This window comes from Dasypus novemcinctus, chromosome 6, assembly GCF_030445035.2.
Source record: "Dasypus novemcinctus isolate mDasNov1 chromosome 6, mDasNov1.1.hap2, whole genome shotgun sequence".
Classification (NCBI taxonomy): domain Eukaryota; kingdom Metazoa; phylum Chordata; class Mammalia; order Cingulata; family Dasypodidae; genus Dasypus; species Dasypus novemcinctus.
The window spans coordinates 48,049,116-48,071,127 of record NC_080678.1 but is presented as its reverse complement, the minus strand read 5'-3'; the positions used below and the strand labels follow the sequence as shown (position 1 = coordinate 48,071,127).

The window sequence follows — 22,012 nt, the reverse complement described above, 5'->3', positions numbered from 1 at the left end:
TTTCTGAAGCAAAAAAATAAGTAAATTTATTCTGACAGTTTTTAAAATTGGGACTGTCTTAGAAAAGCCTGGGTATATGGTTAGCATATCTATATACCTCCCCCAAGTAGCTAGCAAATTGTCAGGGTAGGGAGAGTACTAATTGACAGAATAGAACTGAACAAACAGAGCTCACGGATACTTCAAGGAAGAATAAATGAAAATTTCCAATCCAGAAAGCCACCTTACTACCTAGTACTTAAGAGTCAGTTTTTTATGGTGCTAATAAACTGCGTGTAAATTACAAGATCAAGCCAAATTAGAAGAGTGACTTTTCCCCCAGTCTCTTAAAAACCACTTTCCACAACAGTGTGAATGGTTTAGAGCATTTCAAGAATGTTCCAATTTTTCCCTGAGTTGAGGCACCAAAAAAACCCCACCAAACCAAGTAAAAATTCATTTACTCACCTGTTCTCTCTCAAATATATCCATGAGGTGCTCAAGTCCAAGATTCCTTACAAATTGAGTTATGCTAAAATCTACTCCTGGAACTGGGAAATACAAAATCCAGAACAAAATCTCACATAAGAATAATGTATGCATTGTAACAATAAAATTTTATAATACAACTATATATATTAAGACTATAATATAGTCAAGCAGGTAAAAAAAAATGAAGCAGGGGAGTGGGTGTAGCTCAGTGGTTGACCACCTGCTTCCCATATACAAGGTCCTGGGTTTGATTCCCAGTACCTCCTCCGAAAAAAAGGCAAAATATGAATAACTACTTTGAATATACTGACTAGAACATCAAAAATTGTAAAGAGAAGGCTAAAAAATGTTAATATCGTTAGAAAAAAGACTTAACAGGACATTATTAGGTTAAAAAAACACTTAAGTTTTTATTTTAAACTTCAACTTGGAAGGAGATAGATTCCTTAGGTGCTCTATATAATGTAAAGAAAACAATAAAAAGCTAAAACTCTTAGGTTATGCTAACTTAATATTAACACTTGTATTTAAGGTTTAAGAAACAACTTTTTTTTAGCATTCCAAATGACAAATATGGGGCTACAATACCAGTTAAAGTTACTTTTGTAGAATATGTCACCTTCTTTTTTCTCCAAACTGGAAGCACCCTCTGTTCCACTTGAACCAACTACTGAAGATAGTTCAGAAAAACTTCCAGACAAGTTATCAAGACTGCTGGCTGCAGAAAGGCTTGATGGGCTGGATGGACCTGAAGGCAGAGCATCTGTGGTAGCTCCTGGGCTTCTCACACCATTAAGCACTTGAGGTTTGTAACATGAAGGCAGGGCAGAAGGGGGCATGGCTGCTGTCAGGAGAGCACTGACATCATCTGCCTAGGGTTAAAGTCAAAGAGAGAAAGAAAAAATGTGCCATAATCAAGTTATAAAATTTTATTATACCCAATAGATTGTATTTACAAATGACAAAAACAGATTTGCATTTATGAGTATAATATAAAAACAAATGTATTTTAAATAGTGATGCAGATTGATATTCAGTGAAACTATTATTAAACATAAAACATCACTCAGAACGACCTCCTCCAACACATACAGAATCAAGACTGGCAAAGCGTGAACAAAAACCTCAACCTTCATGCAGTGACTAAAAAGCAATGAAATGCAATTACAGAAATATCACTTTAAAAAGGTTAAGAGCATTTAACTCTGTTACTATTACTCTGGAAGAAGTAATTCAACCTGCATGGAACTTTAGCAAACAGATGATGTTGGTATTTCTTGGAAAATATTCAAAGATAAATTTATTCCTCAAAATTGTAAATTTTTTTTTTTTTTGGGGGAGAGAGCAGTAAAGATAAACAATTTAACCAAGTCTAGGACAGAAAAAGTGTCCAAATTTACTGGTACATTAAGTCTTTTAATTATTGACATACACCATTTTTCACAATGCTCAATTAAGACACCAAATAACATTTGGCAAGAAATAAATCACAACTGGTTTGCACTGTTAGTCACTTACATTGCCTATTTCAACCCTCACCTTTTTCTTTCCCCATTACTTTATGTAATTCTCACATTAACCAGATATATTTTATTCCCATTTATAGATGAAATAATGGAGGCTTAGAGGTTAGACAACTTGCAAGATCATACAGCTATAAATGATAGGGCTGGAATTCTAAGCACTTTGTTTCAGTCACTTAATTATATCTGGTGGACTAACATATGGATAGTCTGAATTCTAAAAGCTCACTTTTAAGAGAGTTGTTTGGAATTGGTAAGACATTTCCCTGAATAAACAATATTGAAAATATGGTTAGGTTGATAACTTGCTGAGAAAAATCTAATTAATGCATGGGGCACCTGAACTAAATCCTCTCCCTACTGTAACTCGGAACAATGGAATATCTCTCAGAAGCAAGCAGCACAGAAGAGACTCCCCTTCCTTCTCACCACAAAAAGACTGTCTTCTTTCTTTTCCTCCACTGTTTGGGTCAATGGCCTCAGCAGTAGAGGCAAAAGAGGTACCTCTGTCACAGTGGACATCATGCATAGATGGAAGCTACACTGGGGGCTCTTACACATGTTCCCGATGAAGGGGAAGGAAAAAGAGGACCTCCAAAGAAAATTGGAGTAATAGGCTTATTTCACAAACAGTTCTGATGGGGTGTGCAACAAGAACTTTGAGATGAGGCAGTGTGGGAGAGAAGGGAATTTCTGCTTGTAGCACACTTTGTGGCTTTACCTTAAGGGTAATGCTCTCAGTTGGAGAGGTTCATAAAGACCTGTGGCTGGTACTATCATCTTGCACTGCATGCACTGTTAACAGCAGCATTCACTGAGGGCCTGTACCTGTTTTATTTCCCAACTAATATGAGCAGTTACACCTTGTACTTTTTTCTCTTTCCAAATGTACTCAGTATACAATAACTGATTGATAAGTGTTATTACTTACTTATTATCTTTTAATACCAAGGAAGTTCCAAATTTAAAACTGGGCTAAAAATCAGATTACATTCATCCTGAAGACATTTTATATATATACCAAATGAATTTTAAAAAATCAGGAAAGCATCGAAATTTTTCAAAGAGCCCATCACTTACTGAAACTAAATCTAAAGGTGTTTGTCCTTCCTGATTTTTAAGAGTAGGATCAGCTCCGTGGGCCAACAACAGAGCACAAAGCTGTGTTCGTCCCTTTTGGGCTGCTTCGTGCAAAGGTGTGAAAGCCCATTTGTCCGTGGCATTGACACATGCATTATACTTTATTAGTAAAGCTGCTACATCTACATGCTGTAAAAGAAAATATTCCTGTTACAGTCTGAAATATTTATTTTATCATACTTGAGTTCTAAAGGAGAAAGTAGTTGCACATCTACTTCCATATTGTCATACTTATTCTGGAAAAAAATAAAGAGACACTCTGTTTTTCCCCAACATCATACTTTATGGGCAGTTGATTAAAAACTATAGTAGACATTTCAATACCTTGAGGAAACTAGAATAGTTAATATTATATAACAGGGAACTAAACTAATAAGACTTAAACCATTTCCAATTTATTCACATATTATAACTGTTGAACATCAATTTATAAACTCGTAGCCCTCCTCAATTATTCGAACTATACCACTGAAGATGGTAATGCCAACTGCATTTAACATTCAGGGCTGTTATAAGTCAGAAACAAGGCATCTGAAACTCTACAGATTTCTATGAATCCCAATGGGTTTTTTGCACACTAACAAACAAAACCATCATTTTACTGAAAATAAGGAACAGATAGGTACTAAGGAAGGCAATAACGCAAACAGTAACATGTACTGCATGCCATATAACAAGCTTATGGTTCAGTCAGAATCAGAATTTCGATGTTATTTAAACTCATTGGCCCTCATATTTACTTCTGTGTAAGATGAGGGAAAGTCTAAATTTCCCTTGAACTGCAGCACTGATTTCCACTTCTGACAATTTCATGGACTTCTGAAGATAACATAGAAAATCTTACCCCGTAAGATGCTGCATTATGTAAAGGAATTAGTCCTCCTTTGTCTTGGGCATTCACATCAGCTCCATGTTGTAACAAATACTCTGCAACTTCTAAATTATTGTAACCAGCTAATTTAGAAAAGAAATAAAATACTTTCATTAGGTTTCTCGAAAAGTTAACCACAGAATTCCCTTATGACCTAGGAATTCAACTCCTAAGTACATACCTAAAAGAACTGAAAGGGTCTTGGATACCTGTATGACATAGCAACATTATTCACAATAGCCCCAAAGTGAAAATAACACAAGTGTCCATCAACAAGAGATGAATAGATAAATAACATATGGCATATATGTACAATAGAGCATTATTCATACATATAAAGAAATGTTCAGATCCATGCTACAAAATGCATAAACCTTGAAAACATTATGATATGTGAAATAAGCCAGAAACAAAAGGACAAATGTTGTTATGATTTCACTTATATGAATTATCTAAAATAGGCCAGTTCAGGGAAGCAGATGTGGATCAACTGACAGAGCGTCCACCAACCATATATGGGGTCCAGAGTTTGAACCCAGGGCCTCCTGGCCCGTGCACTGAGCTGGCCCATGCCAGGTGCTGCCGCGTGCAAGGAGGAGTGCCATGTCATGCAGGGGCACCCCCTGTGTAGGGGAGCCCCACGCATCAGGAGAGTACTCTGCAAGGAGAGCTGCCCCAGGCGAAAAAGTGCAGGCTGCCTAGGAGTGGCGCCACACACACAGAGAGCTGCCATATCAAGATGACACAACAAAAAGAGACACAGAAGAATGCACAGTGAATGGACACAGAGAGCAGACAACGGGGTGGGAGAGGGGAGAAATAAATAAAAATAAATCTTTAAAATAGGCCAATTCATAGAGACAGAAAGTATATTTTACCAGGGGGTGTTGGGAGTGGGGTGGGTGATGAAAAAGTTTTGATAATGGAGGTGATGGTTGCACAACGTTGTGACTGTAAATAATGCCACTGAACTGTACATGTAAAATGGTTAAAATGGCAAGTTTTATGTTATGTACAAGTTACCACAATAAAAAAAAATTACATTCACTTCTTAATATGAAATTCCCTATCAGAATCTACTGAAAATTTATTTATGGAAAAATTTTCCACTGGTCTCAAGTTGGAAACTTTCAAAGAAGATATCCATGCATTTTAGAGACTCAAAGTTATAGTGATTGACTTGCTTGTAGTTTTTCCTTTTAAAACCTTCCTAACAAAGTCTCCACCTTCGTGGTTGTTATATATACAACTTCCTGAATTCAGGAAGGGCTGCAAGTAAAAAGCGTCCAATCACACAAAGATAAGTAAGGAACATATTTGGCTGGCAGAGCAGGAGGCAGTACACAAGGGCCCCCTTTCGCCAGAAGGCCACAAGGACCTCTTTTTGCTGGAGGTCTTAGCAGTATACATCTCTACAAGGAAGGCAACGTAACCTGCATTATTAAAGCTATGAAGTAAATTTTGTCTTTTATAAATGTGCTATAATCTCTTGGGAATTGTCAATTATCTTAGTAAATACCCTTATGATAAAGTAGATTTTATCTGACATATAATCACAGATTGTAAGTAAATTACAGTGATGAAAGGCAAAACTTCAAAAACAAAGTTTTACGATATTTTTCATTTTTTAATACCCCAATTTATTTTACTTTTAGTTTTTCTAAATTAGCATGTATTCTATTTTTAATCTTTAAACCTATCACTACTATTTCATTTTCCTATTAACTGAATTTGGGACTATATTAGGCTTTGTTTTTGAAGAAGTTTTGGACCACAGAGGGGTTCAACTATGGCAAGGGAGGAACGCTGGTATGGGGTGCTATTGATGGGGGACAAATGGTTAGGAGGGAGTTCCCCAGGTCATGTATAGAGAGTACATAAAAATGTTCAGATATATTTTCATAGTAGTTACAGTTACAAATGACAACTGAGGGAGTGCTGAGTTCCTAGCCAGGGAAGCTCTGTCACATTCTCCAATGGAACAGCAACAATCCCCCAAGTATAAGGGCAAAGACCAGTGAAAAAGGATGCTCCAATGATGAGCCCTTGATACTGATGACTATGCTCATGAGCCTGTGTGCCTGAAATTTGAACTAGGTCTAGAGTTGCAGGGTGCCTAAGAGTTACCTCCTGAGAGCTTCCATGTTGCTCAAATGTGGCCACTCTCTAAGCCAAATTCAGCATGTAAATGCATTACCTTTCCCCCCACTGTGGGACATGACTCCCAGGGATGAGCCTCCTGGGCATCAAGGGATTGCTACCAGTCACTAACTGGTGATGCAACTAGAAAAAGACCTTGAATAAAAGGGGGAAATGGTAAAGACAAATGAGTTTATATGGCTAAGAGTCTTCAAAAAAGAGTCAGGTCATCAGAGGGATTGCGCTTACGCATGCCTCAGCAGGATCCCAGATAGCCAAAGTAGATACAACCCCAGGTACTGGTGCTCCTGAGGGTTGCAGAGACACACAGGTTCTATGATCATAGCAGACGGCTCTGGAGTTCAGTGCTCTGTCAGTGGGCCCTACTTTGGAATTTGTGTTCCTGAGTGTGATGGAGTTGGAGTCAGATGTGAACTTTTTACACATTCTTCTTCTGTCACTTTTACTGAACCTATGGTTGGTACTGGGGTTGGTGTATATCCAGGAGACTTCAATCTCTGGACTGGCCATGTGCCAACTGGGCCCTGAGCCTCAGCAGAGTTGCAGCTCTGATATGTTGGACTTCCACAGGTTGGCTAACAGGGAGGTGAAGATGGTCAACCACCACACCAGGAAACTGAGAGTGCCTACAATTCCAAGCAGGAGAATCAGATCCATCAACCATGTAGGATCTAAGTCCCCTCTGGATATAGAGGTGGAGAGGACATTACCAATCCAGGGTCCAAAGGATGGAGGAATAAAATATGGATTAGAGTGAACTTATTGGTATTCTACTACAGAACTATTGTGACTAGTAATGGAAGAAACTGTAGCATTGATGTGGAGAAAGTGGGCACAGTAGTTGCTGAGGGCAGGGAGAGGGAAAAAGAGATGAGATGTGAGGATGTTTTTGGGACTTGGAGTTGTCCTAAATGATACTGCAGGGACAGATGCTGGACATTATATATACTGCCATAACCCACTGAATACTGGGGGAGAGTGTAAACTACAATGTAAACTCTAATCCATGTGGTACAGCAGTGCTCCAAAATGTACTCACCAAATGCAATGAATGTACCACAATAATGAAAGGGGTTGCTGACATGGGAGGAGTGGGGGGTGGGGTGGGGGGTGGGGTATGTGGGAACCCCATATTTTTCAATGTAACATTTTTTGTGATCTATGTATCTTAAAAAAAAAAAAAGGACAATTAATTTAAAAAAAAAGAAAAAAAAAAGAAAATTTGGAACTCAGCTTTGCCAACATAAAAAAAAGACATCAGTTGAAAATTTTAAATAGTTCAACAATATTTTATTCACATTATTTTTATTGTAATTTTATCCTTTTGCTGAAGGATCTAAAGCAAGAGAGTTTAATAAGATCAAGAAAAACAAAACTACTGTAATTAAATATTATACTGAATCCAAAGTCCTCAAGGTATAATACTGTACAAGGGGGCAGAAATAGGTTGTTAATGTAGTTTGCCACTAACAAAGACTTCAAAAGTAATATTAACTTTTCTAGATAAGTTACTGTATGGATACGGAAAGTTAATATAAATATGCACAGCAGAATTTCAAACCAGAGGTCAGGTCACAGCTTGTCTTGCATGGACTAACAACTCCTGACTGCCTGTGGGAGGAGAAAAGCTTTTCCTATGTTAGCAATTATGGTTTATCGCCTCTAAAATGCTCTAAAAGACACATAGTCATCTACATAATTCTTTTCTTTGTACACTGCTGTCTCAGCTTGTATGGGGTGAGATTTTAAAGGTAAAAAGTTACATAAAACCCAAACTACTTTTTAAACAGTAGCAACATACTTGGTTTTACACACTATGGGACTAAAACCAAATGAATGAATAATAGATGTCTAGTTCTTATACTACACAAAGTGGCAGAAACACTTGCATTATTTTTTTCATTTTTTAAACCATGTATATTTAGATAAACTTCTATGAGTCATATGAACTTACAAAGCAACTGTACTATGATGCAGCTGAAGAGCAGTACTGCAAACACCATGCTGTATACCTGCACTGAAAGCAAAGGTGCACTGTGCCACTTTTATGAGTGAAGACACAGAACAATTAACTTTGTCAAGAGGTTTATGTAACTTCTGAAAGTCTATAAGATTTCTACTAGAAAAGTTGGCTCAAGCAGGTTTTTTCCCCCCAAAATTCTGCAACCAAAACTCACTCAAAGATAATTCAAACATTATGGTGACCTAGAAAAAAGGGTTCCAGCCACACGGTGAACGGCAGAGCTTGTTTCAATTTTTCTTACTGGATGTTAACATACTAGAACTGGAACTTAGGTATAACATGCTCAAGGTATGCCTGACCTGTACAAACAAACTGAAGAGTACAATGGTGGCATTAGAAGATAATGAATTTGAATCTTTCAAATTTACTTACAGGAAATATTTTACTCAAGTAAAATGATTCTTAGATGTTACCAACTTAAATCTGTGAAACTTCATTTACTTACCTGCTAAATGTAATGGTGTTGAATGTCGGCCTTGGGTATCACGGCAATTTACATTACCAGGTGAAGACAATTTCTTTACTCTAGCTAAACAACCCTTCTTGGCAGCATCTAGCAAAGCTGCATCCCCCCTAAGTAGATCTTGGATATCTGTATCTCCATCTTTAACAAGATCCAAAGGAGTATTTCCGTCCCTGTTTTTCTTTGTAGGGTCTGCACCATGCTAGGCATATGAAAAACAGAAACAGAGGAACTGGCTTAAGTGTGCCCTTGGTCAATGAGAAAATAGTCAATGTAGTTATATCAAAGAAAACCATTTTATACTCTGAGAATTTATCTTAAAGTTAACATGATTGTAACTAATGTATTAGTTTATACACAATTATAATAAAAATACAGAGACAATTACATGTTATTAGCTCTTTAAAATGCAATAATACAGTCAAATTTTTAAACTATGTTCAAAATAAAATATTGTCTCATTAAAAATTAACATTCAGGAAAGCAGTTTGACGGGTCATCAGAAAGTAAAATATAGAATTACCTGACAACCTGGTGTATTACCACTTCTAGGTATATTATGTGAAAGAATTCAAAACAGAGACACACAAATATTCTGTACACCAATGCTCATAGCAATATAATTTACAATAGCCAAAAGGTGGAAGTAACCCAAGTATCCATCAACAGATAAAAGTATGAACAAAATATGGTAAATAAATATAATGGAATATTATTCAGCTATAAAAAGAATGAAGTTCTGATACATGGATGAACCTTGAAGACATCATGTTGAGAGAAATAATCCAGACACAAAAATACAAATATTGTATAATTTCAATTACATGCAATACCCAGAACAAGCAAATTCATAGAGAGAAAGTAAGATTACAGGTTACTGGGCTGCTATGGGGTGGGAGTGGCAGATGGGGAGTTATTACTTAAAGAATACAGAGTTTCTCTTTGGTGTGATGAAACAGCTTTGGCAATAAATGGTGGTGATGGCATCACACATTGCGCATTGTGGATGCAATTAATATCAAGAATTGTACACGTGAAAGTAGTTAAAATAGGAAACTCTGTATTGTATATATGTTACAACAACAACTAAAAAAAAGAAAGAGGAGAAGAAAGGTTACCACTGGGGGGAAATGGGTGAAGTACATTTGGAATCTCTCTGTATTATTTCATACAACTGCACATAAATTTACAATTATCTCAAACTAAAATTGAAAAAAAAATTCATGTATACTATTTTTAGTTTTCCTAAACCCTGAAATAAAGTAAAAACCTACCTATCTTCTTGATTTTACTGTAAAATATCTATACTGGTACTTGTTTCAAACAGCTCCAAAATTTTAAATAAACTGACTTATAAATGCTAAATAAAATGACTTATAAACTACATAATACATGAAATATTATCAGGTCAAAGATATAAATAGGAAAAATTAAGAAAATCAGAGAACTACCATATGATGATAGCTGATCTTCTACAATTATAAATCTGTGTGTTAAACATACTTGTAGATTAAAGCATAAAAAAAGGTTCATTTATTCTGAAATCTAGGTAGATTTGATAACTTTGCTTTCCACTCCCTTACTAGTTTAAGTTTATATATAAGGGAAGCAAATGTAGCTCAACTGATAGAGCATCCGCCTACCATATAGGACGTCCAGGGATCAACACCCAGGGCCTCCTGACCCATGTGAAGTGCTGCTGCATGCAAAGGACTGCCATGCCACGCAGGGGTGCCCCTGCATAGGGGTGCCCCATGCAAGGAGAGCCACCCTGCACGAAAAGCGCAGCCCACCCAGGAGAGGTGCCACACATGGAGAGCTGACGCAGCAAGACGATGCACCAAAAAGAGACATAGTTTCCCGGTGCTGCCTGACAAAGAATGCAGCGGACATGGAAGAACACACAGCGAATGGACTGAGAGCAGACAATGTGGGGGTGGGGGGAAGGGGAGAGAAATACATTTTAAAAAAGTTTATATAAGCTATTAGAAGTATTATAAACATACTCTATGTATTACATGCTGTTCACAGTAAGTACTTAATGTACCTGAAGTAGAAGTTTGCAAATTTCATATTTTCCTTTTGCTGCAGCTTCATGTAAAGGTGTAAATTTCCACAAATCAGCTACATTAACTACTGCTCCATGCTTAACAAGAAGTTCTGCAACTTCATAATGTCCATAAGAACATGCATTATGTAAAGGTACAAGGCCCCTGAAAGGAAAAGTTAAATGAGCAATGCAACAGAAGAATATGTTTTAATTCAAAAAATTATATGTAATTGATAAGTTTCTTGAACTGAATAAGAGATTATACTAATTGTTATTTTATAGAATCTAAATCTATTAAGATACCAGAAATGGAATTTTGAGGGAGGGAGGAGCAAAAATTTTAAATAATTAAAAAAACAGAATATAACAAATATCTTACCATCTAGAGTTGAGAATTGTATTATTTTCAATAAAAAATTTCAATACAAATTAGAAGAATTAAAATATCCTCAATGAAAATGCAAAAATTTACTATATTAAAAATCAATCTTTGCTTTGCCATTTTCATCTTGCCATGTGACAGAAAAGAGAGGCTCAAGAAGCTATGGCCCTGGGGAGAAATGAGCCATATATGCCTGAGAGCTTGCAAGTGGAATTGGGAAGAAAGCAAAGCAGCCAAGCCTGAGAGAGGAAGCTTGGAGGGGAAGGCAGACACCAGACAGAGAACGTTTGCCATCTTGCTTCAACACATGGCAACTGACTTTGCTTTCTATGAGCTCTGTATGAATGAATCCACTGTCAGCCTGGACAGGGAGAGGAGATACTGGAGGAAAAATGACTTCAAGAGGAAAACCGTGGAAACTGAGGTTTGGAATTAAGACATCTCCTTGGGCCAATAAAGGGACCCTACCCATGTGTGCAGAAAGGGTAAAATGCAAAGACTGTGGGACCTTTGGGCACAAAGCAAGAAACATGACGTATCCCATGAAATGTGGGTGTCAGACCCTCACCCTCTAGCCTTTGGGGTCAAATAAGAAAGAAAAGGAGATCCTGGAACCAAGGACACCCATGGAGCCCCAGAGCCCAGGTTCCCTTAACAAGATTGTCAGAGAGGAAGGACAAAGACAAAGGCAGGATTAGGAGCAGAGGAACTTTCTACCCTGAAAATTTCCCAGGGGACTTCGAAGTAAGCAGAAGCAACTTAAGAACTTCCTGGTTGACTCCAGAGTAAGCAGCAGCAACATTAGAAGGAATTGACTATATCAGGTTGTCGGCAGATGCCTGTCCACAAAACCACAAAGATACCTGATCTGGAGGCTCTTCCCATAAGTAGGCTTCCTGTCATTTTCCCTGCAGTGTTTCCCATTAACAATTCCTGGACTGAACATCTTCTCTCCTTATGGACAATATAAATCACAGGAAGTGGAAATCCCTGTATCCCACCAGCTGGCATTCAAATACTTTGCCTGGATCCTGCACTTACTGTCCAGCTGACAGAAAACAGGCCTGATGCTTGCTCTCATGACTTTTCTTAACTTGTCTTTTAAACACAGCCTGAGCCATACACTCAACCTCCAAGCCCAAGTGAGGTGGTCCTGATATGAACTTAAAATGGAGCCTACAGCCTGTCATATATAGATTGGGCCAGGACTCCAAAATCAAAATCCAGGCACCAGGCAAGAGTTCTGCCTAGATTCTCATCCAGACTGCCAGAACCCACAAGAGAAACTGAGATCCCTTCCAGGAACCCCAGCAGAGCACTCAGAAACCTAATCTGAGGGCCATCCATATTCTCTAGGCTTCAATGGGATGAGAACACAAACAGGCACAACAAGGGCTCATGAATATATTTGTGCATGCGGCAAGCAGAGACCTCCAGGAGCCACACAACAGATGTATCTCAATTCTATCCAGGCCTGCAGCTAAACCACCCAGCCATGGTCCAGGCCAGTCTCTCAGAATGGTCTTCATGAGGGTGGACAAAGGATGTTTGAATCTCAGCTTTAGAAACTGCCCCAACTTCCTAACCTCCTAAGAAGTCTGCACTTTCTGATCAGAGTCCTCATGTCTTATAAGAGTCTGAGGAACACTGTCACCTCTAAAAGGACCTTCTGGTCTCCTCCTCTGAGGACAGTTATGGGCAGTGAGACCCCACATGAAAGAGAAGACTCAGCCTCCCACCTCACATGACTTTGAGGTGACTGAAGACATGAGAAGGGGAAGAATGCAGGGAGCAGAAGTGTCCGATGAATCAGTGCATTGCAACTATTGTTGGTGTGCACATGGTAGAACCTCAGATAAAAGTGGGATGGACACATCAGCACTCTTATTTTAATTATTATAACAAACTCGTAGTTTCTTTGGCCAATATAAAATCATTATGAGGCATTACACAAATACATTTTTATATAAATGTAATCATAAAATCTTTTTTTTTTTTTTTAAAGAGGTACCAGGGTTAAACCCAGGACCTCGTACATGGGAAGCAGGCAATCAACTACTGAACTACATCTGCTCCCCAATAATCGTTGGTTTTTTCATTTGCTTATTTTGTTTTTAGGAGGTACCGTGGATTGAACCTGGGACCTTGTACATGGGAAGCAGGCACTCAATCACTCGCACTATTTCTGTTCCCTATCATAAAATCTTAACTGAAATTACAAAACTATATTTAAGACAATGTTGGGAAACAGTTCCCCTGAAAATAAAAGAGATAACAACTATCATAAACATACTTCCAAATTACCCTAAAATGATCAGATAATGATAAGGAGAGGAAAGGCCATGGCAATTGGTACTTACCCTTTATCTTTAGCATGTACATCAGCTCCATGTTGCAGGAGATATTCCACCACAGATACTCTATTATAACCAGCTGCAAAATGCAGTGGTGTAGACTGACGCCCTTCAATGTCTCTGCAGTTGACACTCTGAACAGTACACAATTTCTATAGGACGGAAGACAGGATACAAATGATTCTACATATTTGTAAATGGTACAAAAATTACTTTCCTTGTTTCAACTCATTTAGTAGAAATTTCAAATGCTTGACTTATTTTCTCATCTAATCAGTATTCTCAGAAACTATTTGCTATTTATTCTTATTTCATCTTGGCATTTACTGGGAATCCCTCTGGTTCTTTAATTTCAGCATTTTCTAAAGCTAGTAGGCAAATTTTTATTATTACCACAATTACTGTTTACTTAAAGGCAATCTAGGGAAGCGGACTTGGCCCAATAGATAGGACATCCACCTACCACATGGGAGGTCTGCGGTTCAAACCCTCGGCCTCCTTGACCCGTGTAGAGCTGGCCCATGTGCAATGCTGATGCGTGCAAGGGGTGCAGTGCCACGCAGGGGTGACCCCACACAGGGGAGCCCCATGTGCAAGGAGTGCTCCCTGTAAGGAGAGCTGCCCAGTGTGAAAGAAAGCACAGCCTGCCCAGGAATGCGCCGCACACACAGAGAGCTGACACAGTAAGATCATGCAACAAAAAGAAACACAGATTCCTGGTGCCGCTGGTAAGGAAAGAAGCAGTCACAGAAGAACACGCAGTGAATGGACAGAGAGGGCAGACAACCGCGGGGGTGGGGAAGGGGAGAGGAATTAAAAAAATAAATAAATAAAGGCAATCTAAGTATCAACTATCAGCAGTCATAACTTTCACTTTGGGGCAAATGTACGGAGAGGTACACCAGGCCAGAGCAGCAGCATCTGGGAGCTTCTTTTTTTTAAAGATTGACTGATTGATTGATTGATTGATTGATTGACTGATTTCTCTCCCCTCCCCGCCCCCACCCCGGTTGTCTGTTCTCTGTGTCTATTTGTTGCGTCGTCGTCTTTGTCCGCTTCTGTTTTTGTCAGCAGCATGGGAATCTGTGTTTCTTTTGTTGCGTCATCTTGTTGTGTCAGCTCTCCGTGTGGGCGGCACCATTCCTGGGCAGGCTGTGCTTTCTTTCGCGCTGGGCGGCTCTCTTTACGGAGTGCACTCCTTGTGCGTGGGGCTCCCCTACACGGGGACACCTTTGCATGGCACGGCACTCCTTGCGCGCATCAGTGCTGCACATGGGCCAGCTCCACATGGGTCAAGGAGGCCCAGAGGTTTGAACCACGGACCTCCCATGTGGCAGACGGACGCCCTAACCACTGGGCCAAGTCCGCCGCCTGGGAGCTTCTTAAAAGTACAGAATCTCACACTGCCGCCTATGCCATCAAAATGTGCATCTTTATAAGATCTTCAGGTGATCTATAATCACACTCTAGACCAGCAGTTCTCAAATTTTCATGTGCTGGTCTTACCCCCAGTTTTTGATTTATGGTCTGGGAGGGGGCTGAGAATATGCATTTCTAACAAGTTTCCAGTTGATTCTGGTGTTGCTGGTAGAAGGACTTTATTTGGAGAATCACATGATATTAAATAGAATGAATTAACTAATAGAATGCTATTATTTATGTACCACTCTTGAAAAAATTAAGTAGTCAATGAAATCATTTTGTGATCTCTAGTTCAGATAAGGAAGCCAGCCCAGTGGAACAAGGCTATTGTAGTGACACTAGAAACACTCAGAGTCTTGAGTAGTGTGTAAAACATGCAAGTTTAGGGAAGAAAAGTGACACAGATAATAAACCATGGTGCTCAAAAAATGTAAAAAGAGTATCAGTATTAATAAAGCTCCTTCCCTTTTTACGATCCTATCCCAAAATCAGGGACACGGAAGCCCAATACACCAAAGGAGCCAGCAATCAGTGGGTTTATTTCAAGGCATTTAATCACAAAACTGGTAAATCTCTTCAAAGTTTACCAAACAAAAACTTGTTAGATATATAGATTCATGTTCCATTAAAGAGCTCATCTGTCAGTATGTCTGAAGTGGGGACCTAGGAATGTGTTATTTTCAGCAGGTGTGCCAGGTGCTGCTAAGTTTGGAAGTTATCATAGGTCACTCTACTCCCTACCCCTGAGTTTAATTTTGTTCACTCTGAGACAGGTTTTCTAATACTAGGAATCCAACAAAATATCTAGTCTGATAGATCACCACTAAACAAATACAACTGAGCACATAACTGTTCTCTGAGTAAAATGCAGACCTTCTTGTCCCAGTGATTCACCTGACTAGGATAGGTAAGGAATAGAAAGACTGATGAGGCAAATTTCAAGTGATTTTAAAAGCAGAAAGGAAGGAAGACAGTCTGATGTTTATCACAGAAAAAGAGTAAGGGAGAGGTGAAGGTCTTTCTCAACTCAGTGGCATTCTTTAAGTTTCTGCCCCCATCTCATATCCTCTTTGTCCATCTCTTTCTTGACACTCCTTCAATCTTTGAAACCAAAGTCTAGTCATTAAGACTTAAGTTTACTGAATACACTTTTAGGTACTCTAATATAAATAGATGAAGACAATAAAACAGCAATATAATAGCTTTTTTTTCCTTTGAGAAATGAATTTAAAAAATAAAAGCTGAAGTTATCTGGAGATGACACTGTCTACAAAGACAAAGACCTAGTAATAAAACGATCATATGGAATTTTAAAACAACTTCCAAATAGTTCTTTTTTTTTTTCTTTTTAAAAGATTTATTTAATTTCCCCCCCTCCCCTGGTTGTCTGTTCTTGGTGTCTATTTGCTGCGTCTTGTTTCTTTGTCCACTTCTGTTGTCGTCAGCGGCACGGGAAGTGTGGGCGGCACCATTCCTGTGCAGGCTGCTCTTTCTTTTCACGCTGGGCGGCTTTCCTCACGGGCGCACTCCTTGCGTGTGGGGCTCCCCCACGCGGGGGACACCCTTGCGTGGCACGGCACTCCTTGAGCGCATCAGCGCTGCGCATGGCCAGCTCCACACAGGTCAAGGAGGCCCGGGGTTTGAACCGCGGACCTCCCATATGGTAGACGGATGCCCTAACCACTGGGCCAAAGTCCGTTTCCCCCAAATAGTTCTTAATTTAAAGGGCAGTTAATGGATTCTCTCACAGCTCAAGTAGGATGAGACCTGCATTCTATTTCTCAGAAAATCTGAAAGTATTAACTTTGTGCGGTGAATCTATTCAGAACTGGGATCTTCACAGAGAAATAGTGAAATTGTTTCAAACAATTATTTCTGCCATGATCTAAATCAACAAATTTGGCTTTTTATAAAACTTCTTATTACCTGCCAGTACTCCTTAAAAAAGACCAGCACTATTAAAAAAAAAAAAAAAAAAAAAAAAGGATTTTTTTTGGGTCTCTGCTAGCTTTGGAAATTAAAATAACAGTATTACATTACTGAAGAAATTAATTTATGAAACACGTTAAATGAATTTTAATGAATTAATTACATTAGTTCAATTTTTAAGTTAGGTTTCTGAGTTAACCTGGAAATGCAGCTTCTGTACATAATAGAAATGTCTGATACAGACATTAAGGCATTACATATGTTTCTACAGTAAAAAGCAAAACAGAATCTGAGTAAGGGGTTATTCCAGGGAAGACTGCTGTTAGAGATAGGGAAGATAAGAGCTGAAGTTGGCTGTTGTGAGAAAGAAAAAGACTATTACATTCTAGGTGAATTGAAGATTATTATGAGACAGTGGCTCTGCGAAGTGGCAATGCTGTATTTATTATTATATTTAAACACTGAGTTCCTATCAGTAGGGATAGAGAAAGGCAGAGAAATGAAACCAGAAGAAGTCAGTAGACAGAAATGACACATGGTTTAGTTTTTGTCCCTTCTTGTTTTGTGTGTCATCTGTAATGGACAGTAATGGACAACAATTTGACCTATCATATTCTCTTAAAGGGACCAACCAATAGGTTCTATAAGTAAAATCCACTTGAAATTACATGCAGTTTATTTCAATTTGTGAATGTGACTAATTTCTTTCCTTACTCAATGCTCCTTATTTGCCTAGAACTAGATTAGTTTAATTAACCTTTTAAAGCAAGGCACATACACATAACAAGGATCTTCTTTATCAACAGTACAGATTCATTAAACAATGTGAAAATAAAAATTAAAAATTAACAAAAACATAGAATTGTATCTTACTTTTACAGTTTCTACATCTCCAGCCTTTGCAGCTTCCAGCAATTGTCTGTCTGCCTCTGAATTACCTAATGGGATACCCTCTAAAAAGAGAGAGAGAGAGAGAGAGTTATTAACTCCTATTAGGAGGTGGGCCTAGAAACCACTAAAGGCATCTGATCAAGAAGTGAAGTTGTTTTACAGTTTGGTAGATTTAGGTAGGAAATCTCCACCTTAAGGATGGGGTAAAAAAAAAAAAAAAGTAAGATTCCTTTAAAAATCTTTTTGAAACATAATAGGTATAGAAATAAAAATGTTGGTAAACATCTATTATAATCATTATAAAATGTGACTCAAACAATATAAAGGAACATAAAATAGGTGATGAATGGTTGCTCTGCAACCAAATCATGTGGAATGATGGCAAATTATTAAATAAGGAGAGAATGGACAGGGATCTAACTGAGGTTCTGCCATTAACTACCTGATCTGGGGAATCACTTAAATTTTCTGGGTCATTTCTTTAAAAACTAGACTAGGAGACATCTAATTTCCTGCTCTGAAATTCTATGTTTTATAGCTCATTAAAAAACTTCATAGAAAAGGAAGAAAATATCTAACTTGGTATCTTATAACAAACAATTCCAGATGAATTTATAAAAAATTAAACCTTAAAAGTACTAGAGGGGAATGGATGTAGCTCAAGTGGTTGAACACCAGCTTCCCATATACGAGGTCCTGGGCTCGATTCCTGGTACCTCCTAAAAAACAAACAAAAACAAACCAAAAAAACAAAACCCCCCAAAAAAATACTCTCACTGGGGAGCAGATATAGCCAGTGGTTGAGCACCTGCCTCCCATGCACAAGGTCCTGGGTTCACTCTCTGGTACCTTCTTAAAAAAAAAGTACTAGAAGAGGGGAGTGGTTGTAGCTCAGTGGTTGAGTACCTGCTTCCCACATATGAGTTCTGGGGTTCAATCCCCAGTACCTCCTAAAAAAAAAAGAGAAAACAAAATTAGATACAGAGGTTCTTAAGCAGGGGTCCATGGAACCCTCTGTGGAAAAATTTCAGGGGGTCCGTGAGCTTGAATTGAAGATTCAAAAAAACATTATTCTGGGACAACCAGCAAGATGGCGGCAGAGTAAGGCACTCCTAAAGTCAGCTCATGCTACAGGGCAGTTAACAATTACCCAGAACTATCTAAGGTACTTGTTTGGGTGCTCCAGAACAACAAAAGATATCCTGAAACATCCTTGAAAGAACAGAAGGAAGAGACTACCCACATGCAGAGAAGATTTTGAGGAGAGCACACAACACTGCAGAGGCAGTGGCATTCAACATTGGTGGCACAAGCCACCTCGGGAGTTATTCTGTGCCTGGAATTGGAAGCTCCACTTCATAAAAATGGAGGAGGAAGAGATGGTTGGGCACCAACTTCAGCTATTGATTAGTAAATCCAGTGGGTTAAAGTATAATCCTAATAACAGCTAAAGTTTGAACTTGTCCAAGTCAGATAAGGTCAGTAAGCACCATTTTTAACTGCCCCAGGCAAGGGGGAAGTGGGGCTGACTGAAAATCAAAGTGCTGGAAGGGACAGGCTTCTTTTTATTTAGATCAAATTGCAGCTCTAGCATAAGCCCCAGATCACCTCTGGCAGGGAGGAAGCTGGAGGGACTGTGCCAGCCTTTCTGGGAAAATACAGACCATACTGTAGACGCTGGTGATCATCCTACTCTGGTGGCACAAGCCGCCTCAGGAGCTATTCTGAAGCTGAAGTTGAAAGATACATTTCCCATAAATGGGGGAGGAAGAGATGATTGGCCATGTACTACTGATTAGTAAATTTGGCTGGCTAAAGTATAACTCTAAGAACAGCTAAAGTTTGAACTTGTCCAAGTCAGAATGAGGCTGGTAGGCATCATTTTGACTCTGCCTCTGGTATGAGGGGAAAATCACAGTGACAAAAAGGACCGGCTCCTTTCACAAAGATCGTACTGCATCCCAAGGCTTCAGTCCCACCCCTGGCAGGGAGGTAGCTTGTGAGACGTGCAGCAACCTCTCCAGGTAACTGCAGGTACATTCGGCTGGCACAGACTGAATAATCAGAAGTCCGCCAGGGCAAAAACCCGCATGACACAGATTGCTGCTCACACCTGCAGCTCCACCCCTGCCCCAGGTAGAGGAGGAAGGGGCATGAAGCTTCATGTCTCTCTGGGGAACCACAGTCTAGTCCTACAGACTTGGATTATTACACACAGCTGTGGTTCTTTCTCTACCCCTGGCAAAGGAGAAAGTGGGAGAAGCTTCATTGGTCCTTGGGGCAATGTGGGCAGCTTGTGCCCCCAGAGCTTACAGCACCAACTACATCCTTGGTTCCTACTACACAACCAGCAAGGGAGAAAGGGCAAGAAAGCCAACTAAAGAAAGAAAGTGCATGCAGAATACATCTAGTAAGCCAGATGCCAAGACACCAACAAAAAATTACAATCCATACCAAGATGCAGGAAGATATGGCCTAAAGGAAAAAGATAAGCCTCCAAATGACACCAAGGAGTTGAGACAACTAGTCACAGCTGTCCAAACAAATCTCCTTAATAAATTCAATGAGACAGCTAAAGAGATGAAGGATATTAAGAAGAGATTGGATGAGCACAGAGAAGAATTTGAAAGCATACATAGAAAAATAGCAAATCTTACAGGAATGAAAGGTGCAATAAATGAAATAAAAAATACACTGTAATTTATAACTGTAGATTTGAGGAAGCAGAAGAAAGGTTTGGTGAGCTTGAAGAAATGGCTTCTGAAAGCAAACATACAAAAGAACAGATGAAGAAAAGAATGGAAAAAGTTGAACAAGGTCTCAGGGAACTCAATGTCAGCAAGAAATGTACAAACATGTGTCATGGGGTCCCAGAAGGAGAAGGGGAAAAAGACAGAAGGAATATGTGAAGAAATTATGGTAGAAAATTTCCCAACCCTACTGAAGGACATAGATATCCATGTCCAAGAAGCACAATGTACTCACATCTGAATAAATCCAAATAGACGAATTCTGAGACACATACTAATCAGAATGTCAAATGCCAAAGACAAAGAAAAATTCTGCCCTTTCCATAGTTGCCCGAGGTGATCTCTAAAAATGGTTCGTTAGTCCCTTGACCCAGAAACCCCCATAAAATCATGCAAATCAAGAGGTTCAAATCTTCATGTTAACTTTAAAAACACCTGAGAAACTCCCGAGGCCATCAAGGGTACATATATTTGAAAAGCCACCAAGTATCTGAGGATGTCACTTTACGGAAGCAATGTGTGCCATTCCATTGTTATAATGGTGGCATTTGTAGATGTGCCCAAGCCAAACAGTGGGGCTGGATACAGGGTCGGTGGCCCAAAAAGAGTGCTGGATTTTTGTTGCACATGCTTAAAAATGCAGAGCGTAATGCTGAACATAAAGGATTTAGATGTAGATTCTCTGGTCACTGAGCACATGCAGTTGAACAAAGCCCCCAAGATGTGCCGCTGTATTTATAGAGCTCACGGTCTGATTTACCCATATATGAGCTCCCTCTGCCATAATGAGATGATCCTTATTGAAAAAGAACAAATTGTTCCTAAACCAGAGAGTAAGTTGCACAGAAGAAAAAGATATCCCAGAAATTGAACAAACCAAAACTTATGGTTTGGGAATAACTTCAGCTTACAATAAATGGAAATAAAAGTTTGTTTGTTTGTTTGTTTTTTTAAAGAGAGAATTCTAAAAGCAGCAAGAGAAAAGCAATGCAAAACATATAAGGGACACCCAATAAGATTAAGTGCTGGTTTCCTCAACAGAAACCATGGAGGCAAGAAGACAGTGGTATTGTATATTTAAGATACTACAAGAGAAAAACTTCCAATGAAGAATCTTATATCTGGCAAGATCGTCTTTCAAAAATGAAGGCAAGTTTAGAATATTCACAGATATGGGAAGTGGACTTGGCCCAGTGGTTAGGGCGTCCGTCTACCACATGGGAGGTCTGTGGTTCAAACCCCTGGCCTCCTTGACCCGTGTGCACCTGACCCATGCACAGTGCTGATGCACACAAGGAGTGCCATGCCATGCGGGGGTGTCCCCCGCGTAGGGGAGCCCCACATGCAAGGAGTGTGTTCCATAAGGAGAGCCACCCAGTGCGAAAGAAAGTGCAGCCTGCCTAAGAATGGCGCCGCACACACGGAGAGCTGACACAAGATGACGCAACGGAAAGAAACATAGATTCCCATGCCACTGACAACAACAGAAGCGGACAAAGAAGACAACGCAGCAAATAGACACAGAGAACAGACAACTGGGGCAGGGGGTGGGGGTGGGGGGGGAAGGGAGATAAATAAATAAA

At 39.3% G+C, this 22,012-nt stretch overlaps 1 protein-coding gene across 2 annotated transcripts in view; it reads right to left on the bottom strand.

Moving 5' to 3' along the window:
* The window catches only part of TNKS2 (tankyrase 2), a 92,736-nt gene that overhangs the window by 17,647 nt on the left and 53,077 nt on the right, over positions 1-22,012 (bottom strand). For both annotated transcript variants that reach the window (XM_071215764.1, XM_058298766.1), the window contains 8 exons: positions 17,662-17,741; positions 13,444-13,589; positions 10,699-10,864; positions 8,634-8,853; positions 3,979-4,088; positions 3,075-3,263; positions 1,091-1,343; positions 448-530 (listed from right to left, as the gene is read on the bottom strand). In XM_071215764.1, coding sequence (XP_071071865.1) covers positions 448-530; positions 1,091-1,343; positions 3,075-3,263; positions 3,979-4,088; positions 8,634-8,853; positions 10,699-10,864; positions 13,444-13,589; positions 17,662-17,741 — 1,247 coding nt within the window. The remainder of the gene's footprint in view (positions 1-447; positions 531-1,090; positions 1,344-3,074; positions 3,264-3,978; positions 4,089-8,633; positions 8,854-10,698; positions 10,865-13,443; positions 13,590-17,661; positions 17,742-22,012) is intronic.